General features: G+C 45.6%; 1 protein-coding gene across 1 annotated transcript; it reads right to left on the bottom strand.

The window, feature by feature from the left end:
* Positions 1–4,475: 4,475 nt before the first annotated feature.
* On the bottom strand, positions 4,476–10,860 carry LOC141207888 (securin-like). Its single transcript, XM_073664453.1, has 5 exons — positions 10,851–10,860; positions 8,511–8,680; positions 7,949–8,024; positions 5,806–5,964; positions 4,476–4,549 (listed from the first exon to the last, which is right to left on the bottom strand). Exons 1-5 carry the CDS (start codon positions 10,858–10,860, stop codon positions 4,476–4,478), a joined length of 489 nt encoding a protein of 162 aa, XP_073520554.1.
* Between the last annotated feature and the right edge of the window lie 8,269 nt (positions 10,861–19,129).

Below are 19,129 nucleotides of genomic sequence, written 5' to 3'. Positions count from 1 at the left end.
CATCGCTCGTTGATCGCAGAAGCTTGCAAACTACGCCATTTTTTCCCTTATGATTTTATCTTTATTTAGATATCACACATCACATAGCTGCAGTCTGCTATTCTGGTGTTTTTGCGCTACAGCTCCCTGATTTTGGTTACAGCCCTGGAAAACTACCTATACATTCCTGGGCTGATTTGGTCACTACACATATGGGTCTCGTTACTGTCGGACGTATGGAACTCATAATATTTCATATCGGAGTCTATCTGGCTATGGCTGGTGGCCGGGAATTGTTTGTGAGTGCCTTTGAACTTAACGAACCATTTCCTCTTTCCTCCAAACTCTGGCCTGGGAGAAGGTGTCAATCTATCTCAGGTCTGTGTTTTAATTACCTCCTGCGTCTTTCATAGACAAGATGCTTGCTTCCTAACAAAGTTATAACACTCCTTGCCTGGCATCGTTTGCATTAGCTATTTCTCAGGCGTGTGCTAATTGGGGCTTTTGTGCTGAGCAGAAGGGGAATAAGGGAGGGGGGTGAACATCTATGTCAGGCAGATATGGAAGAACATTTTCCTGATACTAATATTTTCCTGACAATAACATTAGGTCATCATGTTGAATAAGTTGTCATTAGTTTTGCGCGCAAGTGCTCGTTACTTGAGTTTGCATCGGGTACTTGGATATGCACCAAGTATAGCGGGTGCTCGAGTGAGATGCTCGAATCCACGCATTTTCACTGTTAGACACCCCCCAAAAAGAAAAGTGTGGGGGATTGCTCGTGTATGGCAGGCAATCCCCCGTGTTTTTTTTTTTTTTTGGCTGTATAACAGACGCAAAACATGCGGGGCGGAGACTTTTTTTTTTAAAGTCCTAGTACAACCCTAACTCCAGGGATCCATTCACTCTAATGAGGCAGCAGGGTTAGTCTGGACTCCGTCTGGCCTCTGTTTAGTGGTGTCCTTTTTTCTTTTTTTTAAATAAAGGAGGTTCACAAAACTGTGGCCGAAGGCACTTTTATGCATGCCAAATGAAAAGACGGACACCGTGGGATCACAGGCCAGAGGGCGTCTCCATTTGCCTCCTTACAGGGAATCTTCCGCCGAGGGTTCCATCTGAAGCACGTATTTCAGAGATTTACACGGATACCCCGGCATAAGCGTTCAGAGCAGGATAAATGTGAGCCCAGCTATACTGCGATCTTTGGGAGGCTTTTTTTTTCTGCAGAGACTAGTTTTTGCATCGCCATATTTTGAGAGCTGTAACTTTTTTCCATATTTTGGCTGACAGTCATGTAAGGACTTGTTTTTTTGCTGGACAAGTTGACATTTTTATTGGTACCATTATTGGGCACATGACTTTTTATCGCTTTTGTGACCACACAGCTTCTAATCTTAATTAGCCAGACTTCTAAATTTGTTAAGCCAAGAGAAATACACTATTATCTTTGTGTTGACAATATTGACTACTCTTGGTTTGGAAACAATGTTTGTTAATATGCTGATTATCAATTGTACTAAAGTCAGCTAGTTTATTTACAAGAGGAGGGGATTTAGCTCAACCAATGAGACCTGAGCACTGTACCCCCCCTCCCCACGTGACTGATGACCTTAGCCACATATATAAATATAAAAAGGGGTTTTCTATCCTGCTGAAAAGGGAATCATGGAGAATCAGATAGACATTCTTCAGGACAGCAGATGGATAGCATGGCTCAATCCAGATTTGCATTCTACATGATTCCGGCCTAAGGGTATACGACCATGACTGGAAGGATATAGATCTGCTCCATTGACCATCAGAGAACCCATGGATACATTTGGGGGAACCAGGTTGGGACGATGAAGTCATCTAGCCCCATGGATATGTTGTTTGGAGTTGCCAGGTGGGACCCTCTGGTCACCTGGAACCCATGGAGACGTTCGGAGAAGCCAGATTGGAACCAGCCGGTCATCTGACCCCATTGAAGCTCTTGGAGAAGCCCAGGTGGGACCATCGGGTCTCCTGCCCTGTACCTCGGTGGACTGTCAGCTTCCTAAGCTTGCTGCTACCTCCTCTCTGTGGCAGCCCGCCAAAAGTGGGGAGCCACTAGTGAGGTAGCTGGCCCTGGAAGTCCCGAAGTTGCAGCTGATCTATTCTGGGCGGGCCAGCGGCCGGGTGAGACTGTGTAATGTTGTGGCATCTTGGGTGTTTGCTGGGACTGTTCTATATGTTTGGTGGTTCAATAAAGTATTGCCACACTGTTTTACCCTCACCCTGCGATGTCTGAATAGTGTTATGCCCATGGAAGACTCAAGGTCTTCACAGCATTTAGGGGGTTAAAGTGCGGAGAGCGGTGCAGGCACTGCTCCTGGCACAGAGTGCCAGCTGTCAGAATCAGCTGACACCTGGCGGCTATCACACCCGCACAACCTGTGTGCGATCGCCATGTCGTAATACCTCCCTGGTCAATAAAGCCAAGGGCACAGGAATGTATTACCATGTCAGAAAGGGGTTAAAGGCAGGGAACTTTACCTGTGATTAAAATATACTGCAAGAGAGGAAGGTGTTAAATGTGTATTCATCTACATTTCTCAGAGATCACCTTTAACAATGCTCAAGCACAATTAGCTTGTAGTGAAGTGCAGTCATCGTTCTAAATTAGAGATATACAGTGCTGGCCAAAAGTATTGGCACCCCTGCAATTCTGTCAGATAATACTCAGTTTCTTCCTGAAAATGATTGCAATCACAAATTCTTTGGTCTTATTATCTTCATTTAATTTGCTTGCAAGGAAAAAACGCAAAAGAGAATGAAGCAAAAATCAAATCATTGATCATTTCACACAAAACTCCAACAATGGGCCGGACAAAAGTATTGGCACCCTCAGCCTAATACTTGGTTGCACAACCTTTAGCCAAAATAACTGTGAACAACCGCTTCCGGTAACCATCAATGAGTTTCTTACAATGCTCTGCTGGAATTGTAGACCATTCTTCTTTGGCAAACTGCTCCAGGTCCCTGATATTTGAAGGGTGCCTTCTCCAAACTGCCATTTTGAGATCTCTCCACAGGTGTTCTATAGGATTTAGGTCTGGACTCATTGCTGGCCACCTTAGAAGTCTCCAGTGCTTTCTCTCAACCCATTTTATAGTGCTTTTGGAAGTGTGTTTTGGGTCATTGTCCTGCTGGAAGACCCATGACCTCTGAGGGAGACCCAGCTTTCTCACACTGGGCCCTACATAATGCTGCAAAATTTGTTGGTAGTCTTCAGACTTCATAATGCCATGCACACGGTCAAGCAGTCCAGTGCCAGAGGCAGCAAAGCAACCCCAAAACATCAGGGAACCTCCGCCATGTTTGACTGCAGGGACCGTGTTCTTTTCTTTGAATGCCTCTTTTTTTCCTGTACACTCTATGTTGATGCTTTTTCCCAAAAGCTCTACTTTTGTCTCATCTGACCAGAGAACATTCTTCCAAAACGTTTTAGGCTTTCTCAGGTAAGTTTTGGCAAACTCCAGCCTGGCTTTTTTATGTCTCGAGGTAAGAAGTGGGGTCTTCCTGGTTATCCTACCATACAGTCCTTTTCATTCAGACGTCGATGGATAGTACGGGTTGACACTGTTGTACCCTCGGACTGCAGGGCAGCTTGAACTTGTTTGGATGTTAGTCAAGGTTCTTTATCCACCATCCGCACAATCTTGCGTTGAAATCTCTCGTCAATTTTTCTTTTCCGTCCACATCTAGGGAGGTTAGCCACAGTGCCATGGGCTTTAAACTTCTTGATGACACTGCGCACGGAAGACACAGGAACATTCAGGTCTTTGGAGATGGACTTGTAGCCTTGAGATTGCTCATGCTTCCTCACAATTTGGTTTCTCAAGTCCTCAGACAGTTCTTTGGTCTTCTTTCTTTTCTCCATGCTCAATGTGGTACACACAAGGACACAGGACAGAGGTTGAGTCAACTTTAATCCATGTTAACTGGCTGCAAGTGTGATTTAGTTATTGACAACACCTGTTAGGTGCCACAGGTAAGTTACAGGTGCTGTTAATTACACGAATTAGAGAAGCATCACATGATTTTTCAAAGGGTGCCAATACTTTTGTCCACCCCCTTTTTTAGGTTTGGTGTGGAATTATATCCAATTTGGCTTTAGGACAATTCTTTTTGTGTTTTTTTCATTGAAGACAAATTAAATGAAGATAATAAGACCAAAGAATTTGTGATTGCAATCATTTTCAGGAAGAAACTGAGTATTATCTGACAGAATTGCAGGGGTGCCAATACTTTTGGCCAGCACTGTATACACGGCTCCGGAAAAGCTACATTCCTCCAACACATGGTGAATTTACACTTTAGCAGAAGTAGAGTAGAAATTCCCAACTGTAATGCCATCCTTCAATATATGTAACAAGCAATACATTCATTAAAACATTTTTTTTTATTATTTAAGAACAAGCGCACTAACAAAATGGAGGACAAATAAATAAGTGACGTTTCACTGTTTAATCTGTTCAGTCAGTCAGGGGCATCTCCACAGCGATCTCTTCCAGCATGGCAAGGAAAGATGGAAGACTGTCAGCAGCATCTGGAATACAAAGTTATTTTGACTAGTGTAGAAAACCTATTTGACCTGCTATATAGCAATTCAGTGGTGTCCAATGACCCACATTAAGCATATAACGGCAGTTAAAGATCCGGTGCCCCCACCGTTATAGGAGGTATACTTAATGAGTACCCCTGGATGTGACCCCATCAGGTATTCTCCCATCACCTCTAGCTTCAAGCGCCCTCTAACCGGCAGTATCATTTTCTCTCAAGCTTCCCACCCATCTACACATCCAGATCTGCTGTTCTTTGCAGGGTTCTTCACAAGTCACCATCTGGAGACCTGCTCTTTATGGCTGTTCGCTAGACCTGATGTAAATGCACCCAGCTGTAAGGCACACGGGGGGTCTGAGCCCCAGAATGCGGACCCCTGCTGTAGGGAATGAGGCTAGTGACACTGGATAACAGTTATATGGGGAGAGTGAGGAGAACAAGGAAGCTAATGGTCAAGTCACTCAAAACCCAGCCCAGAAGTCTAGACATGGATGAGGATTGTAGCCTGTTACCAACATGGCCGAGATCACTACTTAAATGGAATCTGCCATCAGGATTTTGGGACCTAATCTGAGCGACCGATTCCAGCGATGTGACACTTATCGGACTGCTTAGTGTAGTGCTGATAAATATCAATAATTATCAGTAGGAGACCACCACTAGAGGACTAGTAAACCTGCTGCCATGTAGTCCTACAGAGCTCATCCTCATCACTGATTAGCAGCTTTGACCATGGGTACAATTAATGGTGGGGTTACACAGAGCTCAGCATTCAGAGAACTGCTAGACAGAGAAAAGTGATGTCGCTTACTGTCATTTTTATGACCACAGGAATCAGGGTCTCTGCTACCCCATCTGAGTGCAGCACAATGTAGGGGCAATCACCTGGTGACAATTTTAACCCCATCAGCTGTACTCCTTCCCCTGCTGCTAGTTATAGGCTGCAGCAGTGACAGTGCAGGGGAAAGGGAGCGAGCTGTAAACCCTGCATGGCAAGACAGCGGGGCTCTGATTCATCCAGACTGGTGTTATTAAAGTATTTGCACCATAATTCTGGCGTCATATCTAACTGCTGGCAGTCACTGTTTTCACCAAATGGTTTTAGGCTTTTACAGTGCTTGGTATGAAGGTGTCAGAACTGCAGTCACCCGTATTGATGACAGTACCATGATGTGTAGTGATCTCTGCAGAGTAAGGCTGGCTTTCACCATCTTATCTGCCATTTCAATTATAATCACCTACCTGACACCCAATTAAGTGCAGGGATGTCCATGAGGGCCGGCTCTAGGCTTAGTAGAGACACAAACCTTTTAGCATCATTCACATTAGCTATAAGACCGACACCAGCCAGGGAGAGGTGACTCAGTTTATGTTCTTCTGGGACATCAAAGGTCTCAAAATCTACAAGGCAAAAAAATATATAATATAGTTTTAGCATAGGTTGATCTTTGGTAAAGGAATAAGCAACTGGCTGCTCAAAGATACCCAGCAATCTTGCTGCAAGTCCACTCATATCTTATGGTTTAAAAGGGCTTTAATGTGGTGCTTAAGATTAGGAGGCATTCCTAGATTGTAGTAAGATACGGCACTAAAATCTCTGTAAATACTACACCAACATGTGTGCTAGTTAGAAATTCACACATTCACCAGACATGTGGACAGGACAGTTTGGAAGAAATTACAAAGAACCAATCAAGAACCGAATATAGAAAATGTATGCATAAATAGGAAAAAACCTTTAATGAATACACGGTTAGGTAAGAGAGTGACACTAGAGACCGGCGCTCACACCAATGTACATACAATAGTTAAAATACAAAAATATAGAATAGATCTCACAGACACAGGGCAAAGTGTGTGGTATGGAATCCAATATATAATGTATCTGAGCAAAGATTATAGATCTAACCATGCAATAGGTCTGTCCAAGAGTAATTGAATAAATCTACTATATGACGAGATAAGAGTACTTGTGCATAATCTAAATAGGGATTCCCAACACTTGGGTGGGCTCCACACAAGTCTCTGGACCACACAGGTACTAATGCTTTATTTACTACCGACCTTGATATGCACTAAGCACCTTTACATACTTCCTGTGTTGGGAATCCCTATTTGGATTATGCACTAAGCACCTTTAGATTTATTCAATTACTCTTGGACAGAGCTATTGCATGGTTAGATCTATAATCTTTGCTCTGATACATTATATATTGGATTCCATACCACACACTTTGCCCTGTGTCTGTGAGATCTAGTCTATATTTTTGTATTTTAACTATTGTATGTACACTGGTGTGAGCGCCTGTCTCTATGGTGTCACTCTAAAAAACCTTTAATGAATACACGGTTAAGTAGATTTCCTATTTATGCAGAATTTGACTATTTTGTTCAGTTGTTTTTGATTGGTTCTTTGGCATTCCTAGTTTACCTTTGGGCTCAATCCACCAAAATGGGTCATCTAGCATCAATGAACTTGAACCACCTTCACTGCACACGTCAGTGTTGTGCCCTCCTCTCCCCACCCCCAAATAGCTGCAGAGTCCCACCTATATAGTGGAGCCCAAGACCACACTCTGGATCTCTGGCACTCCTGATGTCACGTGCAGGGGCCCCAGGAGCCTCCGAACACCACACTGACATCTGTCTGCTCTCCTCCACAACTGAGCAGCAGCAGAAGCCCAGCTAACAGACATTGCTGTCACTGCAAACACTCATTGGATTAACTGACACGATGTCAGCGAGTATCTGAAGATCCGGATACTGCAGCCATGAGATCTGTGGCTGCATTAGGCAGATGGGACATTGCAGCTAATAGAGAGTAAGAGTGTAACAGAGATGGCCCTAAACTGCATTTAAAGGGAATCTGTCACCAGGTTTATTGCCACCTGATCTGAGAGCAGCACAACGTGGGGACAAAGATCCCCAATTCCAGAGACGTGTTGCTTTCTGGGCTGACTGCTGTAGTTTTGATAAGTGATCCTCCACCAGCAGGAGACTGCCACCAGAGGACTAGTAAAGCTGCTGCCATGTAGTCCAACCCTGTCCCCACAACTGATGGATAGCTCTATACACCGTGCATAGGCAGAAAGCTACCAATCAGTGGTGTGGGTGGGGTTATACAGAGCCCAGCATTCAGAGCATTTGTAGATCTGCAGCAGACACAGTTACTCTGAACTGCACCAAGTGATCCATCACTGTAATCAGGGTCTCAGCCCCTAAATCATGCTGCTCTCAGATGGGGCAGCAAAATCCTGGTGACAAATTCACTAACCCCATCCAGCTTCAGGTGCAAATATTAGAATTGATTCTGATGCTCAAAATTAAATGTAAAGGCAAGTGGCTAATGGCAGGCAATAGGTACAGCAAGGTGTGGAAGAGTTACCTGCAGGATTGTAGGGAACAAACTTCTCAATGTCGGGGTACTGCTGCTCGTCTATCTTATCAGAAGTGTCAGAAACCTAGTGGGGAACGGGAACCAGGTCACAAGCTTCATTTATCCAGTATTTACCATTAGGTTCTCCATATATGATCTGAAAAGGAGTCAGCCAAGCCCTTGTGGCCTAGCTGTGGCCTGGCCATACACTGTTTGGCTAGCAGCCATCTCTCCCAACATACAGATGAGCTCTCATGTGTTCTGTGGGGAGGAGGGTAATCTGCTGCCTCTAAGCAATGTGTGCCTAGAGAACAAGGAGCGGGTATTTGAACTGAACATTTGTTAGGGCAGCCAGGAGACCCCCATACACGTTACACAGCTAGATTAGCCAGATATTAGCCCACTTTAATCCAACAGATAATAATGGGACTTGTAATAGTAGAAAATGCCATGTGATCTTCTTGCAGATGTTCCTGTGGCATTTTAGGATTATGTAGATACAAGTCTGTACATCAGTACAGGGCAGAACACAAGAGCGGTGTATGATCAGAGCTGCGGTAATACATTATACCTGTATAACAGCTGGCGCAGGCTTTGGCACTTTCCGGTCTCCTTTCAGAGGCTGCCCGTTCTTCTGGGTCATTACTTGCTTGTTGATATTTCCTAGAGCTTTTCTTGATGTTTTCCCACATGATACAGAACCGTGCACTTTGTCCTGGTGGGTTTTCACAAGCGACTTTCCTTTTTAAAAAAAAAATCAGATACCTTTTATTAAAAGACATTTTTAACATTGCACATAAACATTGAGGCATCACCCAACTGGCAATGCCCTTCAAAACCCACCCGTTCCCCGTCCCCCCGCCCATTACACCCCCAAAAACCATATGGCAAAGACAAATTTAATTACAGACGGCATATTATCATATAGCTTATCTAACTGTTAAAGCATTGATAATTTGATCCATGGATACAGAGCATAATATCTAATAGTCAGTGATTAGTTAAGTAGAACCTGAGAGACCACAACATTTCAGACTCAACTGATATTTAAAATGGACATAATATGATAACCATGAAACGTGCTCCATCTACCCCAGATTTGATCAAATTTCCGTATAGCCTTCCGCTTTTTGTACACTCCCTCTTCTAATCTTAATAAAAGACGCAATCTATCCAAGAATTCCTGGAACCTGAGAGGGATCCAACCAATGTGCAGCTATAAGCTTTCTGATCTGATATAGAGTCCTCTTAACGGCTATTATTTCATCCTCGTCACATCCTATTATTTCTACATGGCCCAACACACACTTTAGGATATAAGGGTAGATTACACTCAAACACATTATTAATGTACTACACACACATTCCAGAATACCGCGACCCTCCTACACGTCCACATCATATGCATAAGATCTGCTCCTTCCTCTCCACATTTTGGACACACACTGTCATTCCTTGCTCCAATGCGCTGTAGAAATTTGGGAGTTCTATATACCCTATGCAATAAGTACAACTGTGAGAGTCTATGTGCCGCACATGTAGATAGTATCGGAACGCTCCCCACCACATCTTCCCATTCTTCCGAGGTTATAGTACCAATGTCACGCTCCCACCTCTCCTTAACATTTAAGGGTCTGTCCCACTGAAATTGCTGCATAAGTATCCCGTAGATTCTGGAAATCAATCCCTTCCCACCTCTATGGCATAATAATGTGTTAAACAGTAGATGATGTTGGATTTTACTCTGCATATGTCGCGGCTGTACAAACCATGCATGCCTTATTTGGAGATAAAAGTAGAAACTAGTTTGTGGAATACAGTATTCTTCTTTCAGCTGATGGAACGATTTAAATATTTCCCCCTCTAATATTTGTGCCACATTAGTTATTCCCAATTTTTCCCATATTCCGAATCCTTTCAATTTCTGGATCTCTGGAAGGCCCGCATTATGCCACAACGGGGTAAAACCCTCTATTCCCAACAACAGTTTGATTTTCTGCCACGTTTTCCCCATAAGTGCTAGGGTCGGAAGATGCCGCCTAGCATCCCACCCCGAGATTCCCGTTTCTAGAAAGGAGGTAATTGGCAAATTGTGTTTGAGTAGACGTATCAGTTTATCTAGGTTCCCCTGAATTAACCAGAGTTGTTGAGTCTGAGAGGCTAGAAAATATATCCATGGATTAGGTGCGGCTAGTCCCCCCTGATCTTTGGGCCTTTGAAGTGTATCCAACCCCTTTTTTCCAGATCAATTCCCGAAATAGTGCTTGAAATTTATAAAATTTTCTCATGGAGACCGAGACAGGTGAATTATGAAGGATATATAATAATTGGGGCATTAACACCATTTTAATGAAGTTAGTTCGACCTACTACTGATAAGGGGAGTTTGCTCCAAGTATTGGCCTTTTGTTGAAATCTGGTAAGCAGTTCAAGTAAGTTTAAAGGAATGTAATCTCCGATAGATGTGGTCACTCTAACTCCGAGATATTTAAATTCTCGCACAATCTTCAATCAAGTATTCCCTGCCCTAGTATTCAGAGACAAACCATCCACCGGCATAAGAACTGATTTATCCCAATCAATCTGTAGGCCAGAATGATCTCCAAACTCCCTTATTAAATTCATAGCCGTCGTCAGAGATTGCTCCGTGTCGCCCAAAAACAACAGAAGGTCGTCGGCATATAGGGCTACCCGCTCCTCCAGTGTTTTATAGCGGAACCCCTGTATTTCGCTGCTGGAACGAAGCTTAACAGCCAACGGCTCCATAGCCAGGGCGAACAGTAAGGGAGACAACGGGCAGCCCTGACGCGTGCCTCTGCCCATTTCAATGCTACCAGAAAGATTGCCATTAATTTGAATCTGAGCTACCGGATTGTTATACAGAAGCCGCGGCCAGGCCCGAAATCCAGTACCAAACCCCATCTTTCTCAAAACAGCCCATAAATACTCCCATTCGACACTATCAAAAGCCTTAGCGGCATCAAGTGATAGCACTGCCCTACCACCCGCATTTTGTGACTGCATTTGCAGATTAAGAATTAATTGCCGTCGACTTGGCCGGTATAAACCCAGTCTGGTCTTCTGCAACCAAATGTGTGATAACCGCCACCAGTCTGGTAGCCAAGACCTTAGCTAAAATTTTTACATCTACCGAGAGTAAGGATATTGGCCTATATGATTCAGGGTTTAATGCATCCTTTCCAGGTTTTGTCAAAAGAACTATGCTAGCCTCCCTCATTGAAGTCGGCAAAGCCCCCCCTCCCTCGCCCCCTTAAGCCCTTCCAGTAACCTGGGAAGCAAAACCCCCCCAGCTTCCTTATAAATTTCCGCGAGGATCCCATCAGTACCAGGGGCCTTGTTATTTTGAAAATCTTTTAAAGCTTCCTGCATCTCCTCCAGTGTAATTGGTGCATCTAGTTGCTCTCTCTGGCCATCTGTCAGACATGGTATTTGCATATCATGAAGATAGAGATCTATGTCCCTTTGCGCCTTAGTCAGTTTGGAGGAGTATAATTGTCTGTAAAACTTCCATTGAATCAGTAATTACCACACCCTTAGTATCCCTGATAGGTGCAATCATAGGAGCCCCAGTCTGGGCCTTGGCTATGGTGGTCAGCAAGTGCCCTGTACTCTCTCCCTCCACATAAAATTGCTGTTTAAGAAAGAACCGTTTATGCTCCGCTTGTTTCAATATATGATCATTTAGTGTAGCCTGTGCCCGTGTCCAGTGTTCCCTATTCTCTATGCTTGGGGACCCAACATACCTCTGTTCCAATATGTCTACTTCCCTCCGCAGCTCCTGAAGACGGGCCCTGTTTTTGGATTTGATCATGGAAATTTCCTTAATCAGGATCCCCCGTAAAAATGCCTTCATGGCTTCCCATACCGTGTTTAAAGGGGCAGAGCCTATGTTGTCTTTAAAGAAACGATCCAATTTACCTGCTAAGTCCATCTGTTCCCCAAATACATCCAGCCAGTAGGGGTTAAACCTCCACAGTGCCCTTCTGTTTATGGTGCCAGGATCGACCCCCAAAACAACCAATAATGGTGAATGATCAGATAACAATCTCGTGCAGTATTCTACTTTAGTAACTAGAGGGACTAGATGACTATTTCCCAGAGCCAGGTCAATTCTGGACAGAGGAATAGGATGGCGAGTAAAACGAATACTGCTTAACATTTGGGAATCGAGCCCGCCACACATCTACCAAGCTAATTTCCTGCAAGACACTTGCCAACGACGTCTCTTGAGCAGCCCCTCCCCCAACATTACCCCTATACTTATCAAGCTCAGCGTGTAGGTACATATTAAAATCACCGATGACTAACAGGGGTATGGTAGCAAATTCCGTTATCCACGGGAATAGCTGGCGCACAGTCCGTATAGAGAAAGGTGGAGGAACATACAGAGCAATTAGACAAGTTCTAAGCCCAGCCACTCTGCACACTAGACATACATACCTTCCCTCCCTGTCACAAATACTTCCTTCACATTCAAAGGGTAAATTCGGATGAATCAATCTATTAACCCCCCTAGAATAAGTACTATGTGTAGAATGATAGGCCGGCCCCCTCCAAAGCTTGCTCAGTGCCGCAGCGGCCCCCGTATCGCAATCCGTCTCCTGTAAATCTTTAGTTGTGATCTCCCATACCTCTAATATTCCAGGATACTACATTAACCTGCTTAACCATATTTTAACGATTGAAAATGAACTGTCACATGCCCCCCTCTGTACCCACTCCTGCGTCTGACCATCAACATTATAACATTGTACTAATACACAGTCTGTATTAATCAAAGTAGATTTTGTTCTTTTACCGCCATCACTCCCTCATTTAACATCCCCCCCTTAATTAAATGAATACCAACAGCCGTAACATGAAGAGCCGGATATTTAGCCTCATGCAACCTAACACGCCTTAGCACACGAGGCGCCGTGGCATAAGGTGCATCACAGACTCCCCCATTTGTCCCCCACACAGCGACTTTCCTTTAGGGAAATCTAGATCATGTGAGGACGGTTCCTGAGCCAACCATGTGGACCATCAATGGGCATGAAAGTGAAAGATTGCCAACACCAAAGCTGCAGAGGCAAAAGTCTTCCAATACACAAGGAACAGAATTATGCCCACCTGGATGTCAGGTGTACTAGTAATCCCAGCACCCAGCCCTCATGCCCAAAAGGACTACGTCATTTCTACACTAAAAGGATTTCACGTGACAAAACCCCACTGGAGTGGCACTTTAACCTCTTACCAACATGATTTGCCGTTACATCATATGCCAGATGTGACTTCACGCCTGGAAGATGATGGCTGTGATATTTAGCCATCATCTGCCTTTAATAGCCACATGTAGGCCAGAGCTCCACCTGTTAGAGATGGACAGCGGCATTACCAGCGAACTGAGAAGGGAGTCATGCCATGTGCCCATCTGTGCCCCTGTAACACGATCATGGGATGCCATCACTGCCAGGAAGGAGTCTGCTGAAAAGACCCATGCCTGTCATGACAGATCTGTGAATGCTGGCTATATACTGCAGTATTGCTGTACATAACACAAGAAATCAGATGATTGCATGTTCAAGTCCCCTAAGGGGACAAAAAGGAAAAAGTAGAATCTGAACATTCAAATCACCCCTGCCCCTCTATGACCCATTTTAAAATAAAACATATGGGCGTTACTTCTGTAAAAGTCCAATCAAAATATAAAAATAATTTACCTGATAAGTGAACGGCATAAAAACAAAAACCCTCATATGGCTGTACTGACAGAAAAATAAAGATACTGCTCTTAGAAGAGTAAGAAAAATGCAGAGATGGGAAATAACATGGTCAGGAAGGGGTTAAATTCTGCCACTTCTATAGAAAACTGAACCCATTTGCCAAATAAGGCAGGGGGTTAGAGGAACACCGACCTTATATTGTAGAGATCAGGGGTGGTCTTGTAGACTTCTAGGATGCTTAAGAAGTGGACATTCCCTTTAAGCTACATTGTGCAGACAAAGCCATGGCAGTGTAGAAGGCCGACAAGATCTCAGTGGAAAGGCTGCAGGTTTGCGTCTGCATTAGGCAAGTTATAGAGGTAGAAGTGTTGGGACCTTGTTGCTGTGCAGGTAGAATCTGGAGCCTCGGCACCGTCCTGCGTAGCCCATACTACAGGGAGGAGGAGCAGCGCCATGTGTAGTAATCTGAGCAGGATAGTCAGTGTTCAGCCAGCACTGATGGAGACTGACACCCCAACTCATTACCCAATACATGACAGGCTTAAAGACCCTCTCCCATCAGAGCTTATCCTCTTAGTATATTGTAATCAGATTATACAGCACTGTACTTACAGCTGCTCATTATACCTTTCTACTGGGCTAATTATTCTCTTTTCTCTGCTCTATGTAGAATTAGGAAGACTCTTCCCTGCAAAAATCATTCCCCTCCTGACCAAGCTGCTCTCATCCCCCTGCCAGGGACTTTTGCAGTGACTTATGACTCATACAAGGAAAACTGACCTCCTGTTTCTACATACAGCTTATAAATATTATCAAAAATGTCCAATCACATTGTAAATATAACGACATCCAAAAATGGGTGTGTCGCAATGGACACATGGACAGTGTAGAGCAGGGGTCCTCAAACTACGGCCCGCGGGGCTTTTATCCGGCCCGCCTGGCTATGGGCGGAGGAGAGGAGAGCGGTGCCATTGCCCGCCTTTCCGCCCGCTTGCTCAGGGCCCCGGCAGGCGGATACTTACCTCTTCCCGTGCCTCCGCAGATCCGCTGTCTTCCTGCTGTGCGCTTCCTGTGACGTCTCAGGTCAGAGGGCGCGGTGACGTCTTTACACCGCACTCTCCCGAGTGCTGTCACAGGGAGAGGAGAGCGGGACGACGCCGCCGCGACGCTGGAGTCCAGACCAGACCAGAGCAGCGGCAGCAGGTGAGGAGGAGTGAGGTGAGTATTGGATTTTTTTTTTTTAATGTATGGAGGCATAGGTCATTATATGGGGGGGGTGACATCCTGCATGGGGAATGATATGGGGGGTGACATCCTGCATGGGGCATTATATGGGGGGGTGACATGCTGCATGTGGCATTATATGGGGGGTGACATGCTGCATGGGGCATTATATGGGGAGTGACATGCTGCATGGGGCATTATATGGGGAGTGACATGCTGCATGGGGCATTATATGGGGGGGTGACATGCTGCATGGGGCATTATATGGGGGGGTGACATGCTGCATGGGGCATTATATGGGGGGGTGACATGCTGCATGGGGCATTATATGGGTGGTGACATGCTGCATAGGGCATTATATGGGGGGGTGACATGCTGCATGTGGCATTATATGGGGGGTGACATGCTGAATGGGGCATTATATGGGGAGTGACATGCTTCATTGGGCATTATATGGGGAGTGACATGCTGCATGGGGCATTATATGGGGGGTGACATCCTGCATGGGGCATTATATGGGGGGGGAGGGACATTCTTCATGGGGCATTATATGGGGGGTGACATCCTGCATGGGGCATTATATGGGGAGGGAAGGGACATCCTGCATGGGGCATAATATGGGGGGGGGTTGACATGCTGCATGGGGCATTATATGGTGGGGGTGACATGCTGCATGGGGCATTATGTGGGGGGGGTGACATGCTGCATGGGGCATTATAAGGGGTGGAACACCCATTACAGGGTCCTGACTGATACATATTGCTATGAGCAGCACTGATCAGCTGCCATGCCTACACTGTAGCAATTACCCAATACAGGGTCCTGACAGCTCCATAGTGCTATGAGCAGCACTGATCAGCCGCCATGTCTACACTGTAGCAATTACCCAATACAGGGTCCTGACAGATCCATAGTGCTATGAGCAGTACTAATCAGCAGCCATGTCTACACTGCAGCAATTACCCAATACAGGGTCCTGACAGATCCATAGTGCTATGAGCAGCACTGATCAGCAGCCATGTCTACCCTGCAGCAATTACCCAATACAGGGTCCTGAGAGATCCATAGTGCTATAAGCAGCACTGATCAGCAGCCATGTCTACACTGCAGCAATTACCCAATACAGGGTCCTGACAGATCCATAGTGCTATGAGCAGCACTGATCAGCAGCCATGTCTACACTGCAGCAATTACTCATTACAGGGTACTGACAGATCCATAGTGCTATGAGCAGCACTGATCAGCCAGCATGTGTACACTGCAGCAATTACCCATTACAGGGTCCTGACAGATCCATAGTGCTATGAGCAGCACTGATCAGCCGCCATGTCTACACTGCAGCAATTACCCATTACACGGACCTGACAGATCCATAGTGCTATGAACAGCACTGATCAACAGCCATGTCTACACTGCAATTACCCATTACAGGGTCCTGACTGATCCATAGTGTTATGAGCAGCACTAATCAGCAGCCATGTCTACACTGCAGCAATTACCCATTACAGGGTCCTGACATCCATAGTGCTATGAGCAGCACTGATCAGCAGCCATGTCTATACTGCAGCAATTACCCATTACAGGGTCCTGACAGATCCATAGTGCTATGAGCAGCAATGATCAGCAGCCATGTCTACACTGCAGCAATTACCCAATACAGGGTCCTGACAGATCCATAATGTTATGAGCAGCAATGATCAGCAGCCATGTCTACACTGCAGCAATTACCCAATACAGGGTCCTGACAGATCCATAGTGCTATGAGCAGCACTGTTCAGCCAGCATGTGTACACTGCAGCAATTACCCATTACAGGTTCCTGACAGATCCATAGTGCTATGAGCAGCACTGATCAGCCGCCATGTCTACACTGCAGCAATTACCCATTACAGGGTCCTGACATCCATAGTGCTGTGAGCAGCACTGATCAGCCGACATGTCTACACTGCAGCAATTACCCATTACAGGGTCCTGACAGATCCATAGTGCTATGAGCAGCACTGATCAGGAGCCATGTCTACACTGCAGCAATTACCCATTGCAGGGTCCTGACACCCATAGAGCTATGAGCAGCACTGATCAGCCGCCATGTCTACACTGCAGCAATTACCCATTACAGGGACCTGACAGATCCATAGTGCTATGAGCAGCACTGATCAGCAGCCATGTCTACAATGCAGCAATTACTCATTACAGGGTCCTGACAGATCCATAGTGCTATGAGCAGCACTGATCAGCCAGCATGTCTACACTGCAGCAATTACCCATTACAGGGTCCTGACATCCATAGTGCTATGAGCAGCACTGATCAGCAGCCATGTCTACACTGCAGCAATTACCCATTACAGGGTCCTGACAGATCCATAGTGCTATGAGCAGCAGTGATCAGCAGCCATGTTTACACTGCAGCAATTACCCATTACAGAGTCCTGACATCCATAGTGCTATGAGCAGCACTGATCAGCCGCCATGTCTACACTGCAGCAATTACCCATTACAGGGACCCGACAGATCCATAGTTCTATGAGCAGCACTTATCAGCAGCCATGTCTACACTGTAGCAATTACTCATTACAGGGTCCTGACAGATCCATAGTGCTATGAGTAGCACTGATCAGCCGCCATGTCTACACTGCAGCAATTACCCATTACAGGGTCCTGACAGATCCATAGAGCAATGAGCAGCACTGATCAGCAGCCATGTCTACACTGCAGCAATTACCCATTACAGGGTCCTGACAGATCCATAGTGCTATGAACAGCACTGATCAGCCAGCAAGTGTACACTGCAGCAATTACCCATTACAGGGTCCTGACAGATCCATAGAGCTATGAGCAGCACTGATCAGCTGCCATGTCTACACTGCAGCAATTACCCATTACAGGGTCCTGACATCCTTAGAGCTATGAGCAGCACTGATCAGCCGCCATGTCTACACTGCAGCAATTACCCATTACACGGACCTGACAGATCCATAGTGCTATGAGCAGCACTGATCAGCAGCCATGTCTACACTGCAGCAATTACCCATTACAGGGTCTTGACTGATCCATAGTGTTATGAGCAGCACTAATCAGCAGCCATGTCTACACTGCAGCAATTACCCATTACAGGGTCCTGACAGATCCATAGTGCTATGAGCAGCAATGATCAGCAGCCATGTCTACACTGCAGCAATTACCCAATACAGGGTCCTGACAGATCCATAATGCTATGAGCAGCACTGATCAGCAGCCATGTCTACACTGCAGCAATTACTCATTACAGGGTCCTGACAGATCCATAGTGCTATGGGCAGCACTGATCAGCCAGCATGTGTACACTGCAGCAATTACCCATTACAGGTTCCTGACAGATCCATAGTGCTATGAGCAGCACTGATGAGCCGCCATGTCTACACTGCAGCAATTACCCATTACAGGGTCCTGACATCCGTAGTGCTGTGAGCAGCACTGATCAGCCGCCATGTCTACACTGCAGCAATTACCCATTACAGGGTCCTGACAGATCCATAGTGCTATGAGCAGCAGTGATCAGCAGCCATGTCTACACTGCAGCAATTACCCATTACAGAGTCCTGACATCCATAGTGCTATGAGCAGCACTGATCAGCCGCCATGTCTACACTGCAGCAATTACCCATTACAGGGTCCTAACATCCATAGTGCTATGAGCAGCACTGATCAGCAGCCATGTCTACACTGCAGCAATTACCCATTGCAGGGACCCGACAGATCCATAGTTCTATGAGCAGCACTGATCAGCAGCCATGTCTACACTGTAGCAATTACCCATTACAGGGTCCTGACAGATCCATAGTGCTATGAGTAGCACTGATCAGCCGCCATGTCTACACTGCAGCAATTACCCATTACAGTGTCCTGACAGATCCATAGAGCAATGAGCAGCACTGATCAGCAGCCATGTCTACACTGCAGCAATTACCCATTACAGGGCCCTGACAGATCCATAGTGCTATGAGCAGCACTGATCAGCCGCCATGTCTACACTGCAGCAATTAAACATTACAGGGACCTGACAGATACATAGTCCTATGAGCAGCACTGATCAGCAGCCATGTCTACACTGCAGCAATTACCCATTACAGGAACCTGACAGATCGAAAGTGCTATGAGCAGTATTGATCAGCAGCCATGTCTACACTGCAGCAACTACACATTACAGGGTCCTGACAGATCCATAGTGCTATGAGCAGCACTGATCAGCAGCTATGTCTACAC

Source organism: Phyllobates terribilis, unplaced genomic scaffold (genome assembly GCF_046119375.1).
Source record: "Phyllobates terribilis strain yellow unplaced genomic scaffold, ASM4611937v1 Scaffold_162__1_contigs__length_4246735, whole genome shotgun sequence".
NCBI lineage: Eukaryota > Metazoa > Chordata > Amphibia > Anura > Dendrobatidae > Phyllobates > Phyllobates terribilis.
This window is presented reverse-complemented; position numbering and strand designations above follow the sequence as displayed.

What these genes read in the sequence shown, in the direction of transcription:
- LOC141207888 (XM_073664453.1), bottom strand. An exon ending in CTGCGCCAGCTGTTATACAG is followed by an intron (nt 8,025 to 8,510) that starts GTATAATGTATT and finishes GTTCCCCACTAG; the next exon opens with GTTTCTGACACTTCTGATAA. An exon ending in TGCACTTAATTGGGTGTCAG is followed by an intron (nt 4,550 to 5,805) that starts GTAGGTGATTAT and finishes TTTGTATTCCAG; the next exon opens with ATGCTGCTGACAGTCTTCCA.